Raw genomic sequence first — 24,471 nt, 5'->3', positions numbered from 1 at the left:
GGGTCTATTTATAAATGTTTTCTCACATGATTCAAAGAGCTTTCACTCAAGATTCTAACACTGAAATCCAATTACAAAATGTGTGGATTTTGGGTGAAAACTGGCAGGAGATGTGACAGAAGTCAGAAACTATGACTGTGCTGTGCTTCTCAATAGAAGCACAATATGCATATGATTAAGTATGTCTGGACCCCATGTACATGTATAAATACATACTAAATGAATGGAAAAACAGTAAAAAAAAGGTAGCCCATGTTAACATTATTATTGACTACATACATATGTTTAAAAAAAAAAAAAACAATTAAATAGTCAATCATTTTACTGTACTTTTTTCAAGTTCAAAAAATTGCACATTCAAAGTTAACCAACATCTTCTGGTTTCACAGGTTCAGGAAGTGGAATTATGGACTTCTTCTCTGTGTCTCTTGAGAGTGCTTTCCTCATATCTGTAAAAATACAAACAGTTTAATCTTCAGGTGTATTAAGAATCACTGCCCACTTTTTTCACAAGGAAGTTATAAAATATAGGCTGGTCTAATATTTAAAAAAAAAAAAAAAAAAAAAAAAAAAAGTTATAAAAAACAACCTCAGACCCTGCATCTTTAACCCCTTAATGACCAAGGGTAAAGCAAAGCTTAACGACCAAAACCCAATATTGCAACTTTGACATATGTTAGTAAAAAACTGTACATATTATTGCAACTACTTTGTGTATCCAGGTGGATTAAACCACCAAAGAACAACCCAAAATAAATTCTACTGCTCATGATGATATCACATGTGTATGTATTTGTTGTTGGTACCCCTAGTATGGCCCAGAAACAATAGTGCCATTTTGCTTTTTTTTAATCCTACCTAAAACACACTAATACTAATTTTAAAAATGCAATTATTTAAATCTTACCTAAAATTAGCTGACCTTGAAATTTGACCCCAGCCTTGGACCCAGACCTTGACCTTTGACCCTTACCTTGACCCTAACACTGACCGAGATCAAAACTTGATCTAGTTATTTTTTTTTAATTTGTAAAGACACAGACATGACTAGGCATGATGGGAGTTATAGTTCCTAAACAACTGGAGGGCCATAGTTTGAAGACCCCTGGTTTACATCTTCCTTTTCTGCAAGGAGAGAAAGATACAATGTAACTTTCTTTCCATTCAGAAGAGTAAGAAAACACATGGGTGAGCTGTACAGTGACTGAACACTATCAGAGGCTATCACAGCGATTAGGGGACAAGGAATCAGGAGTCCACAGTCTTGATCATTAATATGAGACCCAGGGCTCTCAGTGAGAGCCTGATCTCTGTGCTGGGATTGCGCTTTTCTATGTCCAGGGAGACCACTACTCTGGAGCCCACGTTGAGATGTTTAGCGTGGATATGGGTGTGTAATCTCTGTAAGTTGAGGTCTGTCGCTCTGTGGGCGGTCTGGTCTGTCTTAATTACAGTAGGTAAGATGGGTTGTAAACATAATGTAAGTAATTTGGTAAGTATTTTAAAGTCAGTGTTAAGTAGGGCGATTGGCCTATAGGAGGCACATGAGGTAGGGTCTTTGGTTGATTTGTAAATCAGGACAACATGAGCATGGCTCATGGAAGTTGGGAGGGCTCTGTCCGTCAAGCATTGAGAGTAGCGTGAGGCCAGAATGGGAGCAAGAAGGTCCCCATGTGCTTTAAAGAATTCAATGGAGAGACCACCTGGACCCGGGGATTTCCATGCAGGAAAAGATCTGATCGCCATAAGGATCTCGTCCGGTGTAATCGGCTTCACCAAAGCCTCACGATCCTCATCCGATAGCCAACCAAGAGCCAAAGGATACAGTCAAGCAGCTAGGTCTGTGGGACAAAAGTCGGAAAGGCAGAGCGGAAGAGTAAAGGGAGCTATAAAATTGACAAAAGGCTTCTAAAATGAAGTTGTTTATTATCAGGCAAACAAATGGACGGAAATGTGAACAAAATTTGGTTTTTAATAATTTTTTTATTTTATAGAAAATTACTATAAATACTGTAATTGTGTCTGACAATTACAGCATTAAATAGAAGCACATTGCCATCTCTTTTTAATACTGACCCTTTAGCCTTAATGTGATTACATTTATTGGCTGTCTTTGATTGGTCTTGCCAACCATGGTGTTTCCCAACTGATAGTAGAGATCTTTGACTGTCAGTGACAACTTAGTCTGTCCAGAGCGCAGTGTGTGTACACCTAGCCCTCAAAGGAGGAATGTAGATTAATATTCCAGTCACGAGTCACTGTGTCGAGAAAACATTAATCTACAGATTACAGACACCTAGCAGTTAACCACTTGCCGACCGCCCCACGCAGATTTACTCATCTCATCTGCGCATAATTACGTAGATCTACGTGATTATGTGCGCCCGCTGCCGGAGCCGCACTCCCGCTGTGTCTAATCACCGGGGGAGGAGCGGGCATGATCGCCGCCGGCCTCCAGCGATCCTAACAGAAACAACCAGGAGAGGCCTATGTAAACAAGAAGGAGGCTCTTCTGTCAGACAGGCACATTGTGATTGTGTATTTCAGCAAAGCTGAAACACTGATCTCTGTGTGCCTGTCACAGAGCCCCCCCCCCTCCCCACAGTTAGCAAGGACATTTAGGCCTACATTTAACCCCTTGATCAAGCCCAGTGTTAACCCCTTCTTTGCCAGTGTCATTTATACAGTAACAGTGCATATTATTTAGCACTGATTACTGTATTAATGTCACTGGTCCCCCAAAAAGTGTCAAAAATGTCAGTTAGGGGCCTGATCTGTCCGCCACAATGTCGCAGTCCCGCTAAAAATCGCTGATCGCCGCCATTACTAATAAAAACAAACAAAAAAAAAAGAATATAATAAGTTATAATAAGTCCAAAAATCTATCCCGTAGTTTGTAAACACTATAACTTTTGCGCAAGCCAATTAAAATAGGCTTTTTACCAAAAATATGTTGCAGAATACAAATTGGCCTAAAATGTTAAAAAAAAAATAGATTTTTTAATTTCTTTTTATTGGGAATGTTGTATAGCAGAATGTAAAAAATATTGTGTTTTTTTTTCAAAATTGTCGCTATTTTTTTGTTTATAGCGCAAAATCTAAAAACCGCAGAGGTGATCAAATACCAGCAAAAGAAATCTGTATTTGTGGGAAAAAAAGGACATCAATTGTAATTGGATAAAGCGTTGCATGACTGCGCAATTGTTAAAGTAACGCAGTGCCGAATAGCAAATAATGGCCTGGTCATTAAGGGGGTCGCATGACCCCCTTAATGACCAGGCCATTAGTCGCATGACCGCGCAATTGTTAAAGTAACACGGTGCCGAATCGCAAATAATGGCCTGGTCATTAAGGGGGTAAAACCTTCCGGAGCTGAAGTGGTTAAAATAGATATCTGTATTACAAATAAATATTTAATAGTGACATAGGATCCTCCAAAGCACTATAAGTCATCTAAAGAGACAGCACATCACTTTATTTTGCAACTCCTTCTGTATGATATAAATCTTAGACTCAGCTGTCTAAGTGAATATGTATACCACCTAATTTATACTATGTACATAAGGATATTTTGGTGGATCACTCGAGCACCATATCCCTTAATAAATCATACATCAAAAAGGAGAAAAAGAATGGAACTTTTGTTTAGATGCCATCTCTCAAAGAGTGCCCAAAGAGCATATAAGTACTAATAAAAAGATTTTCATTTAATTGACGTAATCAAAACTTTCCTATTTGGATTAAAATTTCCCCACTGGCAGACTGCACATAAGTTGACAGATAAGAGCAGATGATCTCAGGATCAGCACATCAAAACAAGTCCTGCTATGTGTAGACAAGTGGCAGTCTCAGCCTGGACCCCCGCCAGGCCTCACCCCCAATGCATTTCACTACGCCCACTGGAGCTTACTCACGGGGATGAAGTCTCTTGTTGGAGGGTGTGGTTTATATGCATCATCGGCCACCACTAAGTAGGTAATAAAGTGTCAGGTGTGTAACATAGACTGGTCATGCAGCTTATATCGTTAAGAAGGTCTACAACTACAGAGAATCTATTTGCTGGACTGGCCAGCCTCCAGTTTAGTCTGTGTATGGAAGGAATGAAGTGCAAAGATATGTGATGGTGTAGCTAGAATATTAAATACTTAATCCTAGTAAGTTATCACTCCACTTCTCCTGATGAAGCATAATGCAAAATGCTTAGAACTATGACCACATCCATAATCAATACATCAATCTACTGCTTGATCAGTCCTAAATGTTGTTGGTGGTGATACATTGATATGTACAGACAAATATAACAACACTGACTTTTATAAGCAGTAGGCATGGACTGGTCATTATTAGGTGTACTATAAATTCCATTGTTGTAATATTGTGAAAATGCAACAATTCTGTAGAAATGCAACAACCCTGTCTTTATGATTTTAATTCAAATACTAAAATGTCAATAAAATGAATATGTTTCTAACAGTACTTATTTTTGGTTATTTGGTTTCTCCCTTGGTTATTCTCTGCGAGGTAGCACCTTCACAAAAGTCTCATTCTTTTATTATTTTTTTTACATATGTCTAAGGGAGGAGTCACTGCTCTGATGACACATTTGAGTACTGAAAACAGTGAGCTTCTTACAGCAAGGCTAAAAACGAATCATGCTAATGTGAAATGGGGATTAGAGCTCCGCCTACTGGCTATATAGAAGGCTAAAAAATATTAGTTTGTAGTATTTTCACCCAACTAAAAAAAAAAACCAATGTAATAAACGAGGAAAACATTTTCCATCATTCTCTGTGTCTTTACTACTTACCATAGGCATCTTCATCTGGCTCACCACTGCTGGTTGAATAGTACTTTAACACTGTTCGGTAAACACTATATCCCAGTTGTTTATATGTATTAAATGCAACCTGGTTGGAGACTCTTACAAAGAGATCCACAAAAAAAGCTCCTTTCCTGAGTATAAAGAAAAGAAATGTCAGCAAGTTAGCAGTAAATTGATCTGCAGTAGAGCTTACACTGGGTTATAGTTATAAAACAATAGTCACCTCTCAGAAATCTCTTCCAAAAGTTCCATTAGTTTGGCGGCTAAGCCCAGTCGTCGAAATTCAGGTGCCACAGATACTGCGGTGACATGTCCATGCCACTGTTCTCGAGCCATAGAGCCCTCAGCTTTCCCCATTACTACAAAGTAAACACGGCCGTACAGTCAGTACAAATACAGTCTTCTAAGCTTGGTCAATGAGCTGTTGCTATGTGTTTGCTATTAACATTATCAAAAAGGCAGAAAGATGATCAGAGGTTCTGTACTTAATGGACTTAGACAGGGTGGAGGGTCTGTGCATAGGTACTGATATCATCTATATGTGCCACTAAAACTGTAAAGGTTTCACAGCTTTAGCCTCTAAGGATGAATAATGGAGAAACCTCCAATAGACTACATAGGAAAATTGAAGTGGCTGCATCTTGACAGAGGCAGAAATTAGGTTTTATAAATTTGGAAGGGAGGGTTTTGGTGCCTCAGGTCAAAGTGTGGGACTTTAAAGCGGAGTTCCACCCTGGTTATACATTTTTTTATAAAAATACCCCCGGGACAGTCAGGGCTAGCACATTCCACAATGGCTAGCCTCTAATTTGTCCCGGGTTGCACTTACCTTTCAGGAGAAATACTTACCTTGAAATTGTCTTGTCCAGCGCTGCCATCTCAGGTGTGGGCAGCTTGAAGCCAGCGCGATCCTCTTCCGCGTCCTCTTCGGTCCTCTTCCTTCTTCTTCGGTCCCACGATGCACTGCAACGGCCCCGACGTCACTTCCGGGTCGCGCGCGTCATCCCTCCACAGCTTCTGGGCATGCCCAGAAGCTGTTTAGAAGGGAATGACGCGCGCGCCCCGGAACTGACGTCGGGGCCGGTGCAGGCGCAATGATTCCTGGGAGCGATGACGTTCAGCTCCCAGGAATCATTGCAAAAGCCAGGAAGTGACGAATCGCCGTGGCCGCCGAGGGGAGGAAGAAGGAAGTAAGGTGAGTATATTTACTCTAAAAGGTAAGTGGAAAAAAAAAATTGCGATTATCCATTTGTTTTTCAGGTGACCGGGAGCGAGAAGATGGAGGTATAAATTTCGGGTGGAACTCTGCTTTAAAGGGCTAACACATAAATAATATCTTAAATATAATAAAATGAGATTTATTTGTATAAACATACAAGGTAGGTGAATATACATTTGTTGAAATCACAACAGGTATATAATACATAAGGTGTATGGGTTATAGACCCATGGGTGAAAGTGAAGAAGAGTATGAAAGAAGTGACATAGTGGTACCAATTTATTTTCCAATAAACAGGCAGATCCCTGGATAAAGCAGAATAGATCCATCTTGTTAAAAAATATCATGGTGGCTCAGGAGTCGATGGCGACATGTAAGAGACATCATCATAAGTTTTATAGCATCTGGGCCTGTCATGTATCTTGTGGCAGAGCCTGACGTGTAGAGGGAGACCTTTCGTACAGCCCCGGCTCAAGGGCCCCTTTTGTTGTGACACTGGCTGCGAGAGCACGGTGAGGAGTGCCTGCAAGATCTTTTGTTGGCCGCAGAGGTGCGTGGCAGGTGCGTCACCAGAGCTGGGCTGGATAGGTGAAAAAGCGAATGGCAGCAGGAACAGTAGATGCAGACACATAGCGAATGGAGAACTGGCATCACCAGGCACCATGCAGCGCTGGACAGACAGATACTGTACCTGGATGCAGGGTCAGACAAGCCAGGTCAGCAACGGATGATCAGATACAAGCATAAATGGTAGGCAGAGAACGGTCAGGGTGTAGGCAGAGGTTAGCAACAGGATATCAGGCAGATGAAAGATATAACAAAGTCTTAAGCCAAGCCAAGGTCAGGAAAGGTGGAGAGCAAGTGTGGTCAGGATAAGCTGGGTCAAACACAGGAATGAAGCAGAGATCACAGGAACAGGTATACGGGTAAAGCTGTAGATCAGACAGCAAAGTACTAGTGCAGCTGCTGCTTAGGGATGATCGAACGGTTTGGGTCGACCATCGGTTCGACCCGAACATTGACTGTTCGAGGTTCGGCCGAATTTAAAACTTTTTGCTGAAAAAGTTCGGAATTCGGCAACCAGAACCAACCAAAATGCAATGGGACAGGAAATGGGCTTTAAAAGCCCATGATTGGACCAGAACCATTAGTAAAAGCCAATTGAGGGGGCAGGAGAATGCTAGGAATGTGAATGGAGTGACTAGAGGGTCCAGAGGCCAATCATTAGTGACTACGCCCCCCAGTATATAAGATAGTCCCCGCCAAATTCCTAGCATTGTAATACAGGGACATGGAAGAGAGTGGAAGCAGTTCTGTTACTTCTGCTTCAAAGTGTCATTTAGCAATTATTAGTGTGAGGAAAGGGATATCTAGTGTAGTTAGGGTGCTATTTTCCACTTTAGTTAGCTTCAAAAATCAAGTTTCTGTAGGTAAAGTGTTAAGTGCCAGGGTGACCGTAGTGTAGGGTGAACTGACACTGACTGCTATGGCAGGGTGACCAAACCCTTCCATTTCAGGGTGACCGCTATAGATAAAAGATCGTTTTCTCTTATGTGACTTTCAGAGTAGCGATATGGCTTCTCTCCGGTCAGCCTGCTTTTTGCTGCAGGCGTTTATAGGGCTTTTTTGAGGACAAGTTTGGAGTCAGGCATGACATCTGAACTTGTGTATAGGGGTATATATACACACATATGTATGTATATATACACCTACACACATATAGGTGTGAAAATAGCAGAACCCTATGCTTGCGCTAATGAAATAATTAACAGGCATATGGCTCCGCTCCTATCACACCTATATGTGTGTATGTGTATAATACATATAAGTGTGTGTATATATATACCCCTATACACAAGTTCAGATGTTTTGCCTCCCTCCAAAGACCCCAAACAAATGCCCAAAAAAACGCGTGGGCCAAAAAAAAAAAAAGGCCCAGGTGTGTTATTGCAGGCTTTTTTTTTGGGCATTTTTTGGGGTCTTTGGAGTCAGGCAACACATCTGAACTTGTGTATAGGGGTATATATAGGCACACATGTATGTATATATACACCTACACACGTATAGGTGTGAAAGGAGCGGAGCCATATGGGTGTTAATTATTTTATTAGCGCAAGCATAGTGTTCTGCTATTTTCACACCTATATATGTGTAGGTGTATATAGACATACATGTGTGTGTATATATATATACCCCTATACAGTTCAGATGTCATGCCTGACTCCAAAGACCACAAAAAAATGCCCAAAAAAAAAAGCCTGCAATAACACACCTGGGCGTTTTTTTGGCGCAGGCGTTTTTTTTGGACATTTTTTTGGGGTCTTTGGAGTCAGGCAAAACATCTGAACTTGTCTATAGGGGGGTATATATATATACACACACATGTATGTATATATATATATATATATATATACACATACACATATATAGGTGTTATAGGAGCGGAGCCATATGCCTGTTAATTATTTCATTAGCGCAAGCATAGTGTTCTGCTATTTTCACACCTATATATGTGTAGGTGTATATATACATACATGTGTGTGTGTATATATATACCCCTATACACAAGTTCAGATGTTTTGCCTGACTCCAAAAAAATGATCAAAAAAACACCTGCGCAAAAAAAAAACGCCCAGGTGTGTTATTGCAGGCTTTTTTTTGGGCATTTTTTTGTGGTCTTTGGAGTCAGGCATGACATCTGAACTGTATAGGGGTATATATACACACACATGTATGTCTATATACACCTACACATATATAGGTGTGAAAATAGCAGAACACTATGCTTGCGCTAATAAAATAATTAACACCCATATGGCTCCGCTCCTTTCATACCTATATGTGTGTAGGTGTATATATACATACATGTTTGTCTATATATACCCCTATACACAAGTTCAGATGTTTTGCCTGACTCCAAAGACCCCAAAAAAATGCCCAAAAAAAAGCCTGCAATAAAACACCTGGGCGTTTTTTTTTGGCGCAGGCGTTTTTTTGGGCATTTTTTTGGGGTCTTTGGAGGGAGGCAAAACATCTGAACTTGTGTATAGGGGTATATATACACACACACTTATATGTATTATACACATACACACATATAGGTGTGAAAGGAGCAGAGCCATATTGGTGTTAATTATTTTATTAGCGCAAGTATAGTGTTCTGCTACTTTCACACCTATATATGTGTATGTGTATATATATATACATATAAGTGTGTGTGTATATATACCCCTACACAGAAGTTCTGATGTTATGCCTGCCTCCAATAACCCCCAAAAATGCCCAAAAAAAAGCTTGCTACAAAACCGGCAAGGTGTGAAAATAGCAAAGCCATATCCCTGTTCTATAAGTGACCTAATAGAAAACAATCTTTTTTTTTCTGGTTCTGGACATGCTACAGAGCTGAAACTTCACAGGTACACTTTTTAGACCCCCAGACACTAAATCTCTTTTTTTTTTTCGATAATTTTTTCAATAATTGGCTCTCTATCAAAAATGACAGTTTTTAAGAACTTTTTTTGTGTGATTAATAGTCTCTGGGGCATGACCCAGAACACTAGGCACTTTTTAGGGGCATTTATTGGGTTTTAGGGCTTCAAAATGGGGTTTATGGATTACCAAAGTTCGGGTCCCATTGATTTCAATGGGGTTCTGAAATCCGGGCCGAACTTTCTGAAAGTTCTGGTGTTCTGGTCGAACCGAACTTTTGAAAAGTTCGATCATCCCTACTCCTGATCCTTCAGTACACGATTTACCATCACACCCCGCACCTTGTTTTTTTTCTTCACTCTCAAAAACCGAAAAAAGTATTGGGGCTTGAAGCAAATGTAAAAAATGGGGTGCTGGTGGGTTGTTGAAGTTAGTAACACAATCCTGTATTTTGCCCACCTTGGACAAAATACGAGTTTGCTTTAGAAAGCCAACAAGTTCAAGAAACAAGACAAGAAACATTGATTTTAGCATGCTGTGGGACTGCTAATACCATGATAATAATGCTTAAATTCTTATTTTGACCTTACAATTTTGAATTAAAGAAGCACTTACTGTAACCCATAGGTTCTCCTCCAGGAGCCTCTGCAATGATACAATACTCTGGCCAGTGTGACAGGTACTCTAAATAGAAAGGAATTCTATACTGGAAATTTTATTAAGGAAAAGCAACATTTTCTTACAAAACAAAGTGCATAGGAATTGAAATCCCTAAACATTAAGGTTCTTTACACTGCATTCTCTGTACTGTGTAATGAATAGAATCATTGTGCAAGAGATTCAGGAAGGATACGGTTTCTGTAAGGGGATCCAAATTTCTGTAGGAAAAAAATTAAATGATATGAATGGCATGTTAAAAATGAGTCAAGTGAACTCCTAAAAATATATACAGTACAAGTACTTCTTATAAAAGGAGTGAAACTCCTGATCATGAATTACAAAGCCTTTAGGGTTCACCAAGGAAATCCAGGATTATTTTTATGTACAAGTCAACAGCACATTTATATGGGTCAAAGAAGACCAAAGTCAATCATAATATTCCTTATTATATAATGCAGGGGGTAGATAATCTTTTACAACACAATTAAGCTGGCCATACATGGTTAATTTTTTTTTCTTTAGCCATCAACACATTTAGGGTAGATGGGGAACACTCCCCACTGTCAGAATACACAGATTAGTGTTGGAGCCATTGACTGAACGGTTTCTATCCAACAGGGCAGCTGAACAGAAGTCGATCGATAGATCAACTTCTGTTCAACTGCAGTGGCCACACATGGATTGAAATTCGGCCAATTCAGCAGGGAATGGCCGAATTTTGATCCATACATGGCCACTGCAGTTGAAAATACTCTCACCTTCCACTTTATTAGGTACACCTTGCTAGTATCGGGTTGGACCCCCGTGTGCCTTTTGAAATGCCTTAATTCTTCATGGCATAGATTCAACAAGATGTTGGAAACATTCCTCAGAGATTTTTTTTTCCATGTTGACATGATAGCATCATGCAGTTGCTGCAGATTTGTCAGCTGCATGTCCATGATGCAAAGCTCCTGTTCCACCACATCCCAAAGGTGCTCTATTGGACTGAGATCTGGTGACTGTGGAGGCCACTGGAGTACAGTGAACTCATTGTCATGTTCAAGAAACCAGTCTGAAATGACTTGAACTTTGTGACATGGTGCATTATCCCGATGGAAGTGTGCCAAGAAAATATCAGCAAAAAGAGAAAAAAGAGAAGTTGCATATATGGCTCAAACAAGGGTGTGATGTGAATAAAATTAGGTACTTTATTGAGGCAAAAAAGACAGATAAAATATCAAAAACAGAAATAATTATAATTGGTAATATGCTCAAAGACATTCAGATAAAACCATGCAAGAAGGGGTCCTATCTCTCAAATAACGCTGATGTCGCCAATGAGGCTCCACCCTCCACCCCACCAACACACCAGCAACCAAATGGTTCGATGACTGCCACTACATCTATGGGTGAACCAGGGATGGTAAATAATGAGGACTCCGCAGTGAGTGATGTATATCAGGTGGCTAAACAGGAAGGTAAAGAAGGGCAGGCTTCAGGGCACAAGGAGCCCACAAAATAGTGCTCCTAGGGTTAATGTCACTCCTATGGTGAACAAGTAGTGCGGCTTGAGAGCTCAACCACTGGTAACTCTGGCATATAGGCATTTAATTCCAATTGTGGATCCTTCGCTGGTAAATAGTCCTGTGAAAGCAAATATAGCAGAAGCACAGCGAGAGCACAGCAGATATATCATAAATCCAGCAAAGCAGGGAAGCAGCAAGTCATGAAACAGCAGAAGGGCAAATTAGCTGACATGTATATGAGCCTCTTCAAATCCAGGTCCCTCCCAGGTCAGTGCATCAGGGAGTTAGACATCACCTCTAGCAATGGATATGGAAAGAAGTCCAAAGGGAGTGATGAATATTGTTGCTATAACAATTGATCAATTATTGCTCAAGACCCAGGTGCTGGGACATAGAAAGGATATAACAAGCAGCTGGAAGCAGTATAGCAGGTAGTGCTGTAGCAGATAAAAGTTTTGCAAGCAAGGCAGCCGGCTGTTAGCAATAAAGTGCTTGTAGATCTGTATTCACATACCGGTTTCTCGGACAGTCTGTAATAATCAGGTATCAATCTAGCGATGGTTCCGGATCAGGTTACAAACAGTGGAGAGATGCCAGGATGCCCGCCAGAGATGTGGGAGCTTGCCGGTGTCACCGTGTGGTTGGCGCCAAGAAGCCGGCGTCGGCTGGAGCAGTCTGCGGTTGCGTTGTGACAGTCTAGGTGGTGGGCGGAGCCGATGGCGTAGCAGCGTGTGACGTCGACGCGTTTCGTGTGACGCAGCACGCTTCTTCAGGACGTGCCAAGAAAATATCCCCCACACCATTACACCACCACCACCAGCCTGAAACCTTGGTACAAAGTAGGATAAATCCATACTTTCATGTTGTTTTACACCAAATTCTGACCCCACCATCTGAATGTTGAAAGCTGAAATCGTGACTCATTAGATCAGGCAATGTTTTTCCATTCTTCTTTTGTCCAATTTTGGCGAGCCTGTGTGAATTGTAGCCTCAGTTTCCTGTTCTTAGCTGACAAGAATTGCACACGGTGTGGTTTTCTGTAGCCTATCTGCTTCATGGTTTGATGTGTTGTGCATTTAGGGATGATATTCTGCTTACCTTGGTTGTAACAAGTGGTTACAGTATTTGCGTTCCTGTTGCTTTTCTATCATCTCAAATCAGTCTGCCCATTCTTCTCTGACCTCTGACATCAACAAGGCATTTTTCGGACTATTCACTGTAAACCCTAGAGATGGTTGTGCGTGAATATCCCAGTAGATCAGCAGTTTTTGAAATACTCAAACCAGCCTGTCTGGCTCCAACAACGATGCCACATTCAAAGTCACTTAAATCCCCTAAGTTTCCCATTCTGATGCTCCCTTTGAGCTTCAGCAAGTCATCTTCACCATGTCTAGATGCCTAAATGCATAGAATTTCTGCCATGTGATTGGCTGATTAGCAGTTTGTGTTGCCAAGAAATTGAACAGGTGTATCTTAAAAAAGGGGATGGTGAGTGTAAGTTGATCTACCGACTGACTTTTGTTTAACCGCCCTGTTGGATAAAAGATGCATGATCAGTGGCTGCAGGGTTGATCCATGTATTCTGATAGTGGGAGTTCCCCGTTTTTGGCACAGTGGGGAGGATTCCCCCTTCTCCTTTGAATGTTATCCAGATTTAGCCTTGCGCTTTAATCAGTTTTAACCACTTGCCAACAGCGAGCAGTAAATACACTGTGGCAAGTCAGGTTTATTGCGCGAAGCAATGTATCTGTTTTGTGCAATAGCCAGGGGGGCGCGCGCGCTGATTGGCCAGAGGGGGAGCCAATTAGCGGGTCGGGCGGATGCGATGTTCGTCGGCCACCCACGATCACTCCACAGAGAGACAACAAGTGTAAACAAGGCAGACCGCCGTTCTGTCAGAGATGAACACATCTTGCCAGTCTGCCAGTGTCATTAAAACAGTAACAGTGCATATTTTTAACACTGATTACTGTAGTAATGTCACTGGTTCCCTCAAAAGTGTCAGATAGGTGTCCGATCTGTCCGCCGCAATGTTGCAGTCCCGCTAAAAATCACTGATCGTCACCATTACTAGTAATAAAAATAAAAATGCCATAAATCTATCCCCTAGTTTGTAGAAGCGATAACTTTTGAGCAAACCAATCCATATACACTTATTGGGATTTTTTTTTTACCAAAAATATGTAGCAGAATATATATTGGCCTAAATTGATGAAAAAAATTGATTTTCTACATTTGTATATTGGATATGTTTTATAGCAGAAAGTAAAAAATATTGTTTGTTTTTTCAAAATTGTTGTTTTTTTTTGTTTCTAGCGCAAAAAATGTAAAATGCAGAGGTTATCAAATACTACCAAAAGAAAGCTCTATTTCTGGGGAAAAGAATTTGAAGAACAGCGTTGCATGACCACGCAGTTGTCAGTTAAAATAACACAGTGCCGTATCGCAAAAAATGGCCTGGTCATTAAGGGGGTAAAACCTTCCGGTCCAGAAGTGGTTAAGCAATCTATAGACACAAGGCTAGCTTATAACAAGTCCCCATGACCACTATGATGGTTGACCTTACCCACCTATTATGGGTGGCCCCAGAATGGGCTGGATGAGTTACTTGTTAAAATCCCCCCTTAGGTGTTCAGTTAAGTATTAGTGTTGGGGTTGGTTTGAGGTCAAGTCTTAAAAGATTGCTTCAGAGTTTAGGAGTTAGGAGACATTTAAGTGTCAAAGGCTTACTTTAAGGGTGGGATTAAAGTCTGATTTCACTGCATGCTGTAAGCTTCTCAAAGTATGCTCTATAAAACGACAGTAAGTCATATAGAGCCTGCCTCATTTCCTGACTGGGGGACATCAAGCATCATTCATTATGCAATGGCAGAATGCACTAAAGATGGTAGCCTTTCAAAATTTGCGGCCTAAAGCTCTGCCTTTGTATTGATTTATGTAAAAAACCTGCCCTGCTGCCACTTTAACTGAGACACTACATTCAGAAGAGGAACTCATCTCTGCTCTAACCTACAGAGATGTAACTGGCCATACATAGTTCACGTTTTGGGCAAATCCTGTGAATTTGAGCCACTGGTGGCCTTGCCGATACCACTCAACTTGACCAATTTCAATTAGAAAATTGAAGGACCCAGGCAGAAAAAAGTCAGCTGTCAATAACTGACAGCAGGCCATTCGTCCACCAATCCATTTCTCTCATTGAGCCTGCAGTCACTGTTTGGGGGGTTCTGATGGTTGACGGGTCTTGGCTGTCCCAATACAACAGCTAGCAGTGGTAGATTCATTCATGCACACTGTTTATAAAGTGTGCATGGGGGGAATCTATGGATTTCTTTATGTTGAAATCTTTGGAAATCTTTACTTGTATGGCCAGCCTTAGCTTCAATTATATGTCCTACATATATATCCTAATAAACAGGCAAAAAATTTGGGGGAGCATACCCATGTATTTCCAAAGCTGCTGCAGCTATGAACCAAAAGACATGTATATTAAAAAAGAATAGCGCGCAAATGCAAAAGAAATAACTACCAAATCTGAAGAGAGTCCATAAATAAAAATGGGGGTTTGGTCCCACCATATGGCCATATCGTGCTCAAGCCATCTACTGCGTCAAAGTACCCCATTATCAGTGGGTCCTACACTATCCATGAAAAAGAGATGAATCCAGCCCTTCTAACCCTTGGAGATAACACTCCTTGCTGGGAAAAATGTGCAAATGCACTACAGGGGACTCCTCCTATATCCACTTGATGGTGGACACTGATTGAGTACAGGTGTATGTGGGGGGTGGGGAGGGCTGCTCAACCTCGATAGTCTGGTCAGACCGAATACATAATAAACAGGCAAAAAATTTGGGGGAGCATACCCATGTATTTCCAAAGACTATCGAGGTTGAGCAGCCCTCCCCACCCCCCACATACACCTGTACTCAATCAGTGTCCACCATCAAGTGGATATAGGAGGAGTCCCCTGTAGTGCATTTGCATATTTTTCCCAGCAAGGAGTGTTATCTCCAAGGGTTAGAAGGGCTGGATTCATCTCTTTTTCATGGATAGTGTAGGACCCGCTGATAATGGGGTACTTTGACGCAGTAGTGGGCTTGAGCACGATATGGCCATATGGTGGGACCAAACCCCCATTTTTATTTATGGACTCTCTTCAGATTTGGTAGTTATTTCTTTTGCATTTGCGCGCTATTCTTTTTTAATATACATATATATCCTACCCTAGGCTACACAAATTATTAAATTAAACGTAAAGCTAAAACATTGCTAGCTTTGGTTAGATTATGTATAACGTAGCCCCCTGTCATGCTATGTTTTTATTTTTTCTTGTGTTTGGGAGCTTTCTCTTCACTTCCTGCCCTGGAGATGCAGCAGGAAGTAAGAAGGGATCTCTTCAAAGAAAATTCCCTTTTGAACAGTTGTCACCAGAACAAGTGTTTCCACTTACCTTCACCTCCTGTTTTTATGTTGAATATTTAAAATGTGGATTTACCATCATTTTCTGTACAAGAGACAATGATCACCAAGATTAATAGTGATGGTGAACTTCCCCAGAAGGGACACAAATGGCAATAAAAACCTGACAGGGATTCTAATTGTAGCACCGCCCCCTAGAGGACTGCTGGATTGTTCACCTTTTCGGGTCCCACTGGGTTACCGATAGCAGCTGCATGCAGAACGTAACACTTTACTTTCCGGCTAAGTCAAGGATTAGTCTAGGGGTTGTTGTTTTTGTGGTTTTATTTTATATGGGGATGGGAGAAGGGATGAGTGGGATGCTCCAGAACTTGAACTATTCACAATGCTGAGGACTTCTATCTCAGGATGCGGCAAGGCCGCAGCTTCACCTTGCCACTAGATGAATCTGAGGTAAAGTTCCTGAATAAACACTTGCTTAGCATTTATCTTCAGGGTACTCGCCTAGCACCCCCTCTTTCACTCCACCAGCTGACACCTGTCCTCTGAATACTCTACTCCAGAATGGCCCCCTTCCTGGTCAGGCCCTTAGACACAATCCCCTGTACTCACGATACTGCTTTTCAGGTTCTCCAGTGTCTCAACTCCTCCTAGTCAGCTCTTCTGGACCTCTTTGTTCAGCTCCTCACTTCTGGCTCACTGGCTTCTGCCTGTGACCATACACCAACCGCTGCAGAAGAGGAGACAACCACCACCCTCCTTCCGGGACTCTTCTCACCAACCAAAGACCCTGAAAGGCTTTTATACCACACCCCACAATGCACCAAGACAACCAGTCTGTGCCAATCACTGGGGCTGTATCAAAGCCTGTGTACCCATTGGCCAGGTTTCCTCCACTGTCCAATGTGCCTCCCCATTGGACCAGTGGGGACACTCCCCCAGACCACATGAATCACACATTGAGCACATTGAGCAGACCCAACTCACAGATCCTGCTCTCTGTTAAGCACAGAGCAATATACATTTTACCTGCTGCTCCTCTGATAGGCAGACAGAGCCAAAAACTATACTCACTCTCTAGCACCTACCTGGGAGGGTGCTACATAATCCTTCCACATTATATCCAAAAATAAAAATACGTTTTGGCTTTACATACAAAAAATTAGCCACAGAGACTGAAGAAAAGATAAAATAGTGGTTAATTTGAGCTAATTTACACAACATATGGTTGCATATGGATGTGATATATGCATACAGGTAATAATAGGTCTTCCTTTCTAATTGTTATATATTTCTCAATTCACTGCACATATAGCAGTCTATTCTTAAAAAAAAACTGCTATTATAATCAATATATGTGTGTTTGCTTTCTATGACCATCAATTGCATCTAGTGGCCCGAGTGCATTATTTTCCTGAAATACCCCAATAGGGAAAATACCACGTTATGGCCACTAGTCGGAGCTGATGATTATAGAAAGTAAACATATCACACAAGCCCCCCTCCAGCAGCCAGCAAAAATAGACCTCTCTCTCAATAATAGATCCCTCCTAGCAATAACTGACCCCCCCCCCAGGCAACATAAGACTCCCCCGGCAACAACAGACCTCCCCAGCTATGAATCCCCTCAGTGACAATAGATCCTATGAGCAGTCAGAAACAGTAGATCCCCCAGCACACCTAACCACAAGTTGCCATTACATACATTCAGTGCTGGAAGTGCCAGAACTGCGTTCACCCACGTTCTCACTGAAGAAAGCCCTGATGATAAATATAGCAACTTTTACACAGTTATAAGTACTTTACCATGCATAGTTGTGAATAGAGTAAAACAAAACATAGTGCACTGAACTAATACTTTTGTGGCAAAACCGCTACTCTGGATATGTGTCATTCGCTGCAAATCATGCTGATCAGATCACATATGTTTATTGAAACCTGCAAAAACAGTTAAACTTGAAAGCAATGAACAATTCAACAGAATCTGCACTGTTTCGATAAAACCAATGAAAACTCTTCTAATCTGTTTGCAAAAATGTGCAGCTGCTATATATGAAGTTGCATGTATTTTAAAGGTTAGTCTTCATTATAATGGAAATGACGTTAGAAAAGGTTATTCCAAATATCTCCCCATCCTTACATGTTGTTGAATCGGAAGAGATCATCACAGATGAAAGGTCTCAGGGAAGTCATCTTCTGGACAGAAGGCACTCACTGGTATACTTATTGGAGTGGCACATGCACAAAGTCAGAATGGAAGTGGCGTCAGGATCCTGGCAAACTACAAATTTACCATGAGTGTTGTTGGCACTGCAAGTGAAACTCAGCAGCTGATAGGTTGGCTCAAGCTAGAGTTTGTGCTTCCCTTTCTATTCTTGTCATTCCCCCTGCTGCCATTTATCACTGACAGCTGTCAGGTGGACTGGTATGTGAAGATTAGAACTAGCTAAGTGCATACAGACATTTCTGTCTGCCTGGGAACTTTTTACTGTGCCATATTTAACATAGCATTTTTATCTGGGGATTTTTGGGTGAATATACTGTAAATATATAAAAAAATGTGTTGTGCTGTTATAAATTCAATAAAGAATTAAATGCATATATACAACAAATTCAGATATAAAATAAAATACTATAAAGTAAAAAGTCCAATGTGAAGTGTATCTTTTGTACCACCTTCACCGATCCGGTGTTTCTGGCCATCACCACATCAATCAGCTTACCAGATCATTAGACCCCCAAAACATAAGAGGTCTAATTTTGCTGTATGCTGCCCATGGATGGATGGCATGGATGCCATGTATGCTTGTGCCACTCATGGCTGACCACACACGCTAGGGGCGTGTCATCAGAAGCAAATAGTATATGGTTTACCCACTTCAATACAAGGCATTTATACCCCCTTCCTGCCCAGACCAATTTTCAGCTTTCAGTGCTCTCATACTTTGAATGACAATTACTCAGTTATGCTATACCAGGGCTCAAAATTTCAAGTCATGAGCTACTAGCCAGGCCTTAAGAGTTACTCGCCACTTGTTACCCCACCCAAACCCTACCCTGCTCCGCCCCTAAACACGCCCTCATAAAACATCTCATAAAATTACACTGTTAGATGTTTTAATCAGAATAAAGTTACAAAAAAATATTAACAACAACAACTTTAGAGTGCTCACAGCGTGCCCCCTTAAATGCAGAGCGCTCACAGCGTGACCCCTTTCATTGCAGAGCGCCCACAGCGTGACCCCTTTCAATGCAGAGCACCCACAGCGTGACCCCTTTCAATGCAGAGCGCCCACAGCGTGACCCCTTTCAATGCAGAGCGCCCACAGCATGACCCCTTTCATTGCAGAGCGCTCACAGCGTGACCCCTTTCAATGCAGAGCGCCCACAGCGTGACCCCTTTCATTGCAGAGCGCCCACAGCATGACCCCTTTCAATGCAGAACGCCCACAGCGTGACCCCTTTCAATGCAGAGCGCCCACAGCGTGACCCCTTTCAATGCAGAGCGCCCACAGCGTGACCCCTTTCAGTGCAGAGCGCCCACAGCGTGACCCCTTTCAGTGCAGAGCGCCCACAGCGTGACCCCTTTCAGTGCAGTGCACCCACAGCTTGACCCCTTTCAATGCAGAGCGCTCTCAGCGTGACCCCTTTCATTGCAGATCGCTCACAGTGTGACCCCTTTCATTGCAGAGCGCTCACAGCGTGACCCCTTTCATTGCAGAGCGCTCACAGTGTGACCCCTTTAATTGCAGAGCGCTCACAGCGTGACCCCTTTCAATGCAGAGCACCCACCGCGTGACCCCTTTCAATGCAGAGCGCCCACAGCGTGACCCCTTTCAGTGCAGAGCGCCCACAGCGTGCAGAGACCAGCGTGCACTTACCTGCAGCGGGCGGCTTCTCATCAATCCTGCGCGTCCTCCGTGTCTCCCGAGTCCTCCTCCTCTACCTTGGCCAGTTGCAATTGTTCGCCTTTCGGCCAATCAGGAAACACCTGCCTCCTGATTGGCCAGTAGGAGGATCAGGAGGAGGATCCCTGTGACAATAGCGAATTTTCATTCGCTATTGTCACGCAATGGGTGGGCTCAGGGCGCAGTGCTCTGCTCCCTGAGCCCATCTGTTTCTGAAGATGAATGTAATCGCAGGCTGCCTGTGAACGGCGGCAGCGGCGGTGGCAGGCACAGCACAGGCACAGGCTCTACTACTCGCCATCCTCATAATTCCACTCGCAAAATGCGAGCAGGCGAGTGGAATTTTTGAGGGCTGTGCTATACTATACTGTACCCAAACAACATTTTTATCATTTTTTTCTTTTACACAAATAGAGCTTTCGTTTGGTGGTATGTAATCACCACTGTTTTTTTTTCTGTGATATAAGCAAAAAAAGAGTGAAAATAACAAAAAAAAACAAACAGATAACACTTTTCTTTTAGTTTCTATTATAAAATTTTGCAAATAAGTCATTTTTCTTCACAAATGTGGGACAAAATTTAGACTGCTACATATCTTTGGCAAAAATAGCCCAAATTAGTGTATATTTTTTTAATCCTAGTAAAAATTATAGAGTCTACAAACTATGGTGCCAATCATGTAAAATTGATCACACCTGATGTACTGACGACCTATCTCATTTCTTGAGATACTAACACGCCAGGAAAGTACAAATATCCCCCAAATGACCCCTTTTGGAAAGTAGACAATCCAATGTATTTAGAATGAGGCATTCCGGGGAGTTTTTTGAAGTTGTAATTTATTCCCACAATTCTTGGGAAAGTGATTTTTTTTGTGAAAATTGTCATATAAACAAGTTATTGCTCACACACAGCATATGCATACTTGCAATTACACCCCAAAATCCATTCTGCTACTTCTCCTAAACATGGCAATACCACATGTGTGAGACATTTACACAGTCTGGCCACATACAGAGGCCCAACATCCAAGTAGCACCTCCAGGCGTTCTAGGGGCATAAATTACAGATCTAATTTCATTCCTACCTATCACACTTTTGAAGGCCCTGGAACACCAGGACAATAGAAACACCCACAAAATGACCCCTATTTTGAAAAGCAAACACCACTAAATATATTCTAAGAGGCATTATGAGTCTTTTGAAAATGACATTTTTTTCCACAAGTTTTTGGAAAACATGGAAAGAAAATGAAAACCTATTTTATTTAGACAACGTTGTCAATTTATACAATATTTCTAACACATAGCAAGTACATAGCAAAAATGACACCCCAAAATACATTCTGCTACTCCTCCTGAGTATGGCAATACCACATGTGTGAGACTTTTACACAGTCTAGCCACATACAGAGGCCCAACATCCAAGTAGCACCTCCAGGAGTTCTAGGGACATAAATTAAACATCTAATTTCATGACAACATATCACACTTTTGAAGGCCCTGGAGCACAAGGACAATGGAAACGTTCACAAGATGACCTCATTTTGGAAAGCAAACACCCCAATGTATATTCTATGAGGCATTATGAGTCTTTTGAACATGTCGTTTTTTTTTCACAAATGTTTGGAAAACGTGGAAAGAAATTAAAACATATATTTTTTTTTACACCATGTTGTCAATTTATACAATATTTCTAACACATAGCATGTACATAGCAAAAATTACACCCCAAGATACATTCTACTACTCCTCTTGAGTATGGTGATACCACATGTGTGAGACTTTTACACAGCCTGGCCACATACAGAGGCCCTACATTTAAGTAGCCCCTCCAGGCGTTCTAGGGACATAAATTACACATCTAATTTCATGACGACCTATCACATTTTTTAAAGGCCCTGGGGCACCAGGACAATGGAAACACCCACAAAATGACCCCATTTTGGAAAGAAAACACCCCAATGTATATATTCTATGAGGCATTATGAGTGTTTTGAACATGTCATTTTTTTCCTCAAGCTTTTGGAAAACGTGGAAAGAAAATGAAAACTTATTTTTTTTACACAAAGTTGTCAATTTATACAATACTGTATTTCTAACACATAGCATGTACATAGCAATAATTACACCCCAAAATACATTCTGCTACTCCTCTTGAGTATGGTGATACCACATGTGTGAGACTTTTACACAGCCTGGCCACATACAGAGGCTCAACATCCAAGTAGCCACCTATCACACTTTTGAAGGCCCATGAGCACCAGGGCAATGGAAATGCCCACAAAATTACCCCATTTTGGAAAGTAAACACCCCAACATATATTCTGTGAAGCATTATGAGTCTTTTAAACATGTCTTTTTTTTCCACAAGTGTTTGGAAAACATGGAAAGAAAATGTCAACCATCCCTGATACCACATGTGTGAGACTTTTACACAGCCTGGCCACATACAGAGGGCCAACATCCAAGTAGCCACCTTCAGGCTTTCTACGAGCATAAATTATACATATAGTTTCCTGACAACTGATTGCATTTTTGAAGGCCCTTCATATTTCTAACCCATAGCATGTACATACCAATTATACCCTAAAGATTACTTGTCGATTTAGTAGTGCAGTGGTGCACAGTGGAGAGTATCGGTCCAGGCAGCATACAGGGATGTAGTCAATGACAGCAAAAGCAATCATCCAGGAAGCAGGCAGGAAAACTGTCCATAGCACAGACAAAGCATTGGCCCAGATAGCAGGCAGAGATGTGGTCAGCAGCAGCAAACAGAATTGTCCAGGCAGCAATACTGTCCATAGTTAGTAGAGGCAGCAGTCAGCGATATGGTCAATACAGCCAAAGTATTGGTCTAGGCAGCAGGAAGGAACATGGTCCATAAAGTCCTGGGTCATTACAGGCAGCGATATGTTCAGCACAGCCAAAGTATTAGTCCAGGCAGAAGGAAGGACCATCAAGCTTAGGGCCTCTGTCAGGCAAGAATGGGGACAGGGGCAGAGGCTTCTCCCACCCAAAACTCTTTGAAGTCTCCGGACTCCAAAACTAGAAACTTGTTTTCTCTTCTCATAACACTATTCTGCAGCCCCTCACATATGTGAGACCCCTGTGTACTAAAGTAGAAGGCCAAAAGATCAGTCCAAGTGACAGGCAAAAAACATGGTTGATTAACACGCTGAGATCTGTGCACATGGAAGTCAGAAACGTGGTTTAAAACCGTAGGCAAGGGCATTGCCGGTAAACAGGCCAGGGCCAGTAATGTGGAAAGTAGAAACGTGGTGGCAGACAAGTAATCTACACAGGTATTTGAAACAGGGAAATGGCAGTCTGTTAAGATAAGGGGAACTAATATCTTATGGGTGTGTGATAACTTCAGAAGCATTCTCCGATACATAGGCTAGGTTGAGAGGGACATTGGGGACAATGATAACTAGTGTCTCTTCTAACTCCTCCTTTGCTGCAACCACAACATTTCTTTTGGTGTCTTCTTCCTGATTCTGTGGGGGGAATGTTATCAGGAAAATGCTGCTCATGAAGTCGACTTACACAATCAGAGCGAATGCTTCCTGGGACAGTTCTTTGCTGGTAAATCAGGGCAGTGACAATATCTTCAATATATTTGAGGTAGGTGCTGGGTTGGCTTTCTGTTGACTTTTGAAACCAGATATGCAAATTATATATGGCCATATGGAAGAGATAAAATGCAACTTTTTTATAGCAAAAACAGGACTTTCATGTTGATAAATATGGTTGTAGCTTCTGGTTGTTTAAACTGGTTATAATCGTGGACACATTTAGGCTTTACAATGGGACTGTGTCTTCTGTGAATCTCCACCAAGGAGTCATTGTGGATGGTGGACATGACGTAAACATCTCTCCTGTCCCTCCACTTCATGACCAACACTTCCTCATTCCTCATACTTGTGGATTCCCCCCCCTTTTTAGCATTTTTTACATTAGATTTTGTGGAAAGCCCTTCCTGTTTTTTCTGGAGGTACTGCAGGACAGGGTTTTTTCACTGTACAGGTGACGGAAAAGGGGCAAACTGGTGTAATAATTGTCCACGTTTATGTGATAGCCTTTTTTGAGCAGGGGGTATGCCAGATCCCAGACAATTTTTCCGCTGGTTCCGATATATGTTAGGCACTCAGGGGGCTGGAGCTGGGAGTCTTTGCCTACATACATGCAGGAAGCGTACACATATCCTCTGGCTCTATTGCAAAGTTTATTTAGTTTTAACCCATACCTGTCCCTCATACTGGGAATGCACTGTTTGAATTGCAGCCGGCCAGTAACGTAGATAAGGAATTAATCGACAAATGTTTTGAGCTGGGACATACATTTCAGCAAATCGTTCGAAAAAAGACATTAGGGCGTATTTTATATAATTTATCCTGATTGAGATAATCCCTGGGAGGGCATTGCGAGTTGTCATTAAAATGAAGGAAGCGCGTAATCATATCATAGCGTGTCCTGGACATGATAGCAGAAGAAATCGCCA

General features: G+C 41.8%; 1 protein-coding gene across 1 annotated transcript; it reads right to left on the bottom strand.

The window, feature by feature from the left end:
• Positions 1–312: 312 nt before the first annotated feature.
• LOC309551014 (N-alpha-acetyltransferase 20-like) lies at positions 313–18,379 on the bottom strand. Its single transcript, XM_082251432.1, has 6 exons — positions 18,201–18,379; positions 10,324–10,348; positions 10,086–10,176; positions 5,046–5,181; positions 4,808–4,953; positions 313–449 (listed from the first exon to the last, which is right to left on the bottom strand). The coding sequence occupies exons 1-6, from the start codon at positions 18,251–18,253 to the stop codon at positions 364–366; spliced, it is 537 nt and encodes a 178-aa protein (XP_082107558.1). The 5' UTR covers positions 18,254–18,379; the 3' UTR covers positions 313–363.
• Positions 18,380–24,471: the final 6,092 nt, after the last annotated feature.

Source organism: Pelophylax lessonae (assembly GCF_965119305.1).
Source record: "Pelophylax lessonae genome assembly, chromosome: 3".
NCBI lineage: Eukaryota > Metazoa > Chordata > Amphibia > Anura > Ranidae > Pelophylax > Pelophylax lessonae.
The sequence above is the reverse complement of the archived record's forward strand: the minus strand, read 5'-3'. Positions and strand labels throughout refer to the sequence as shown.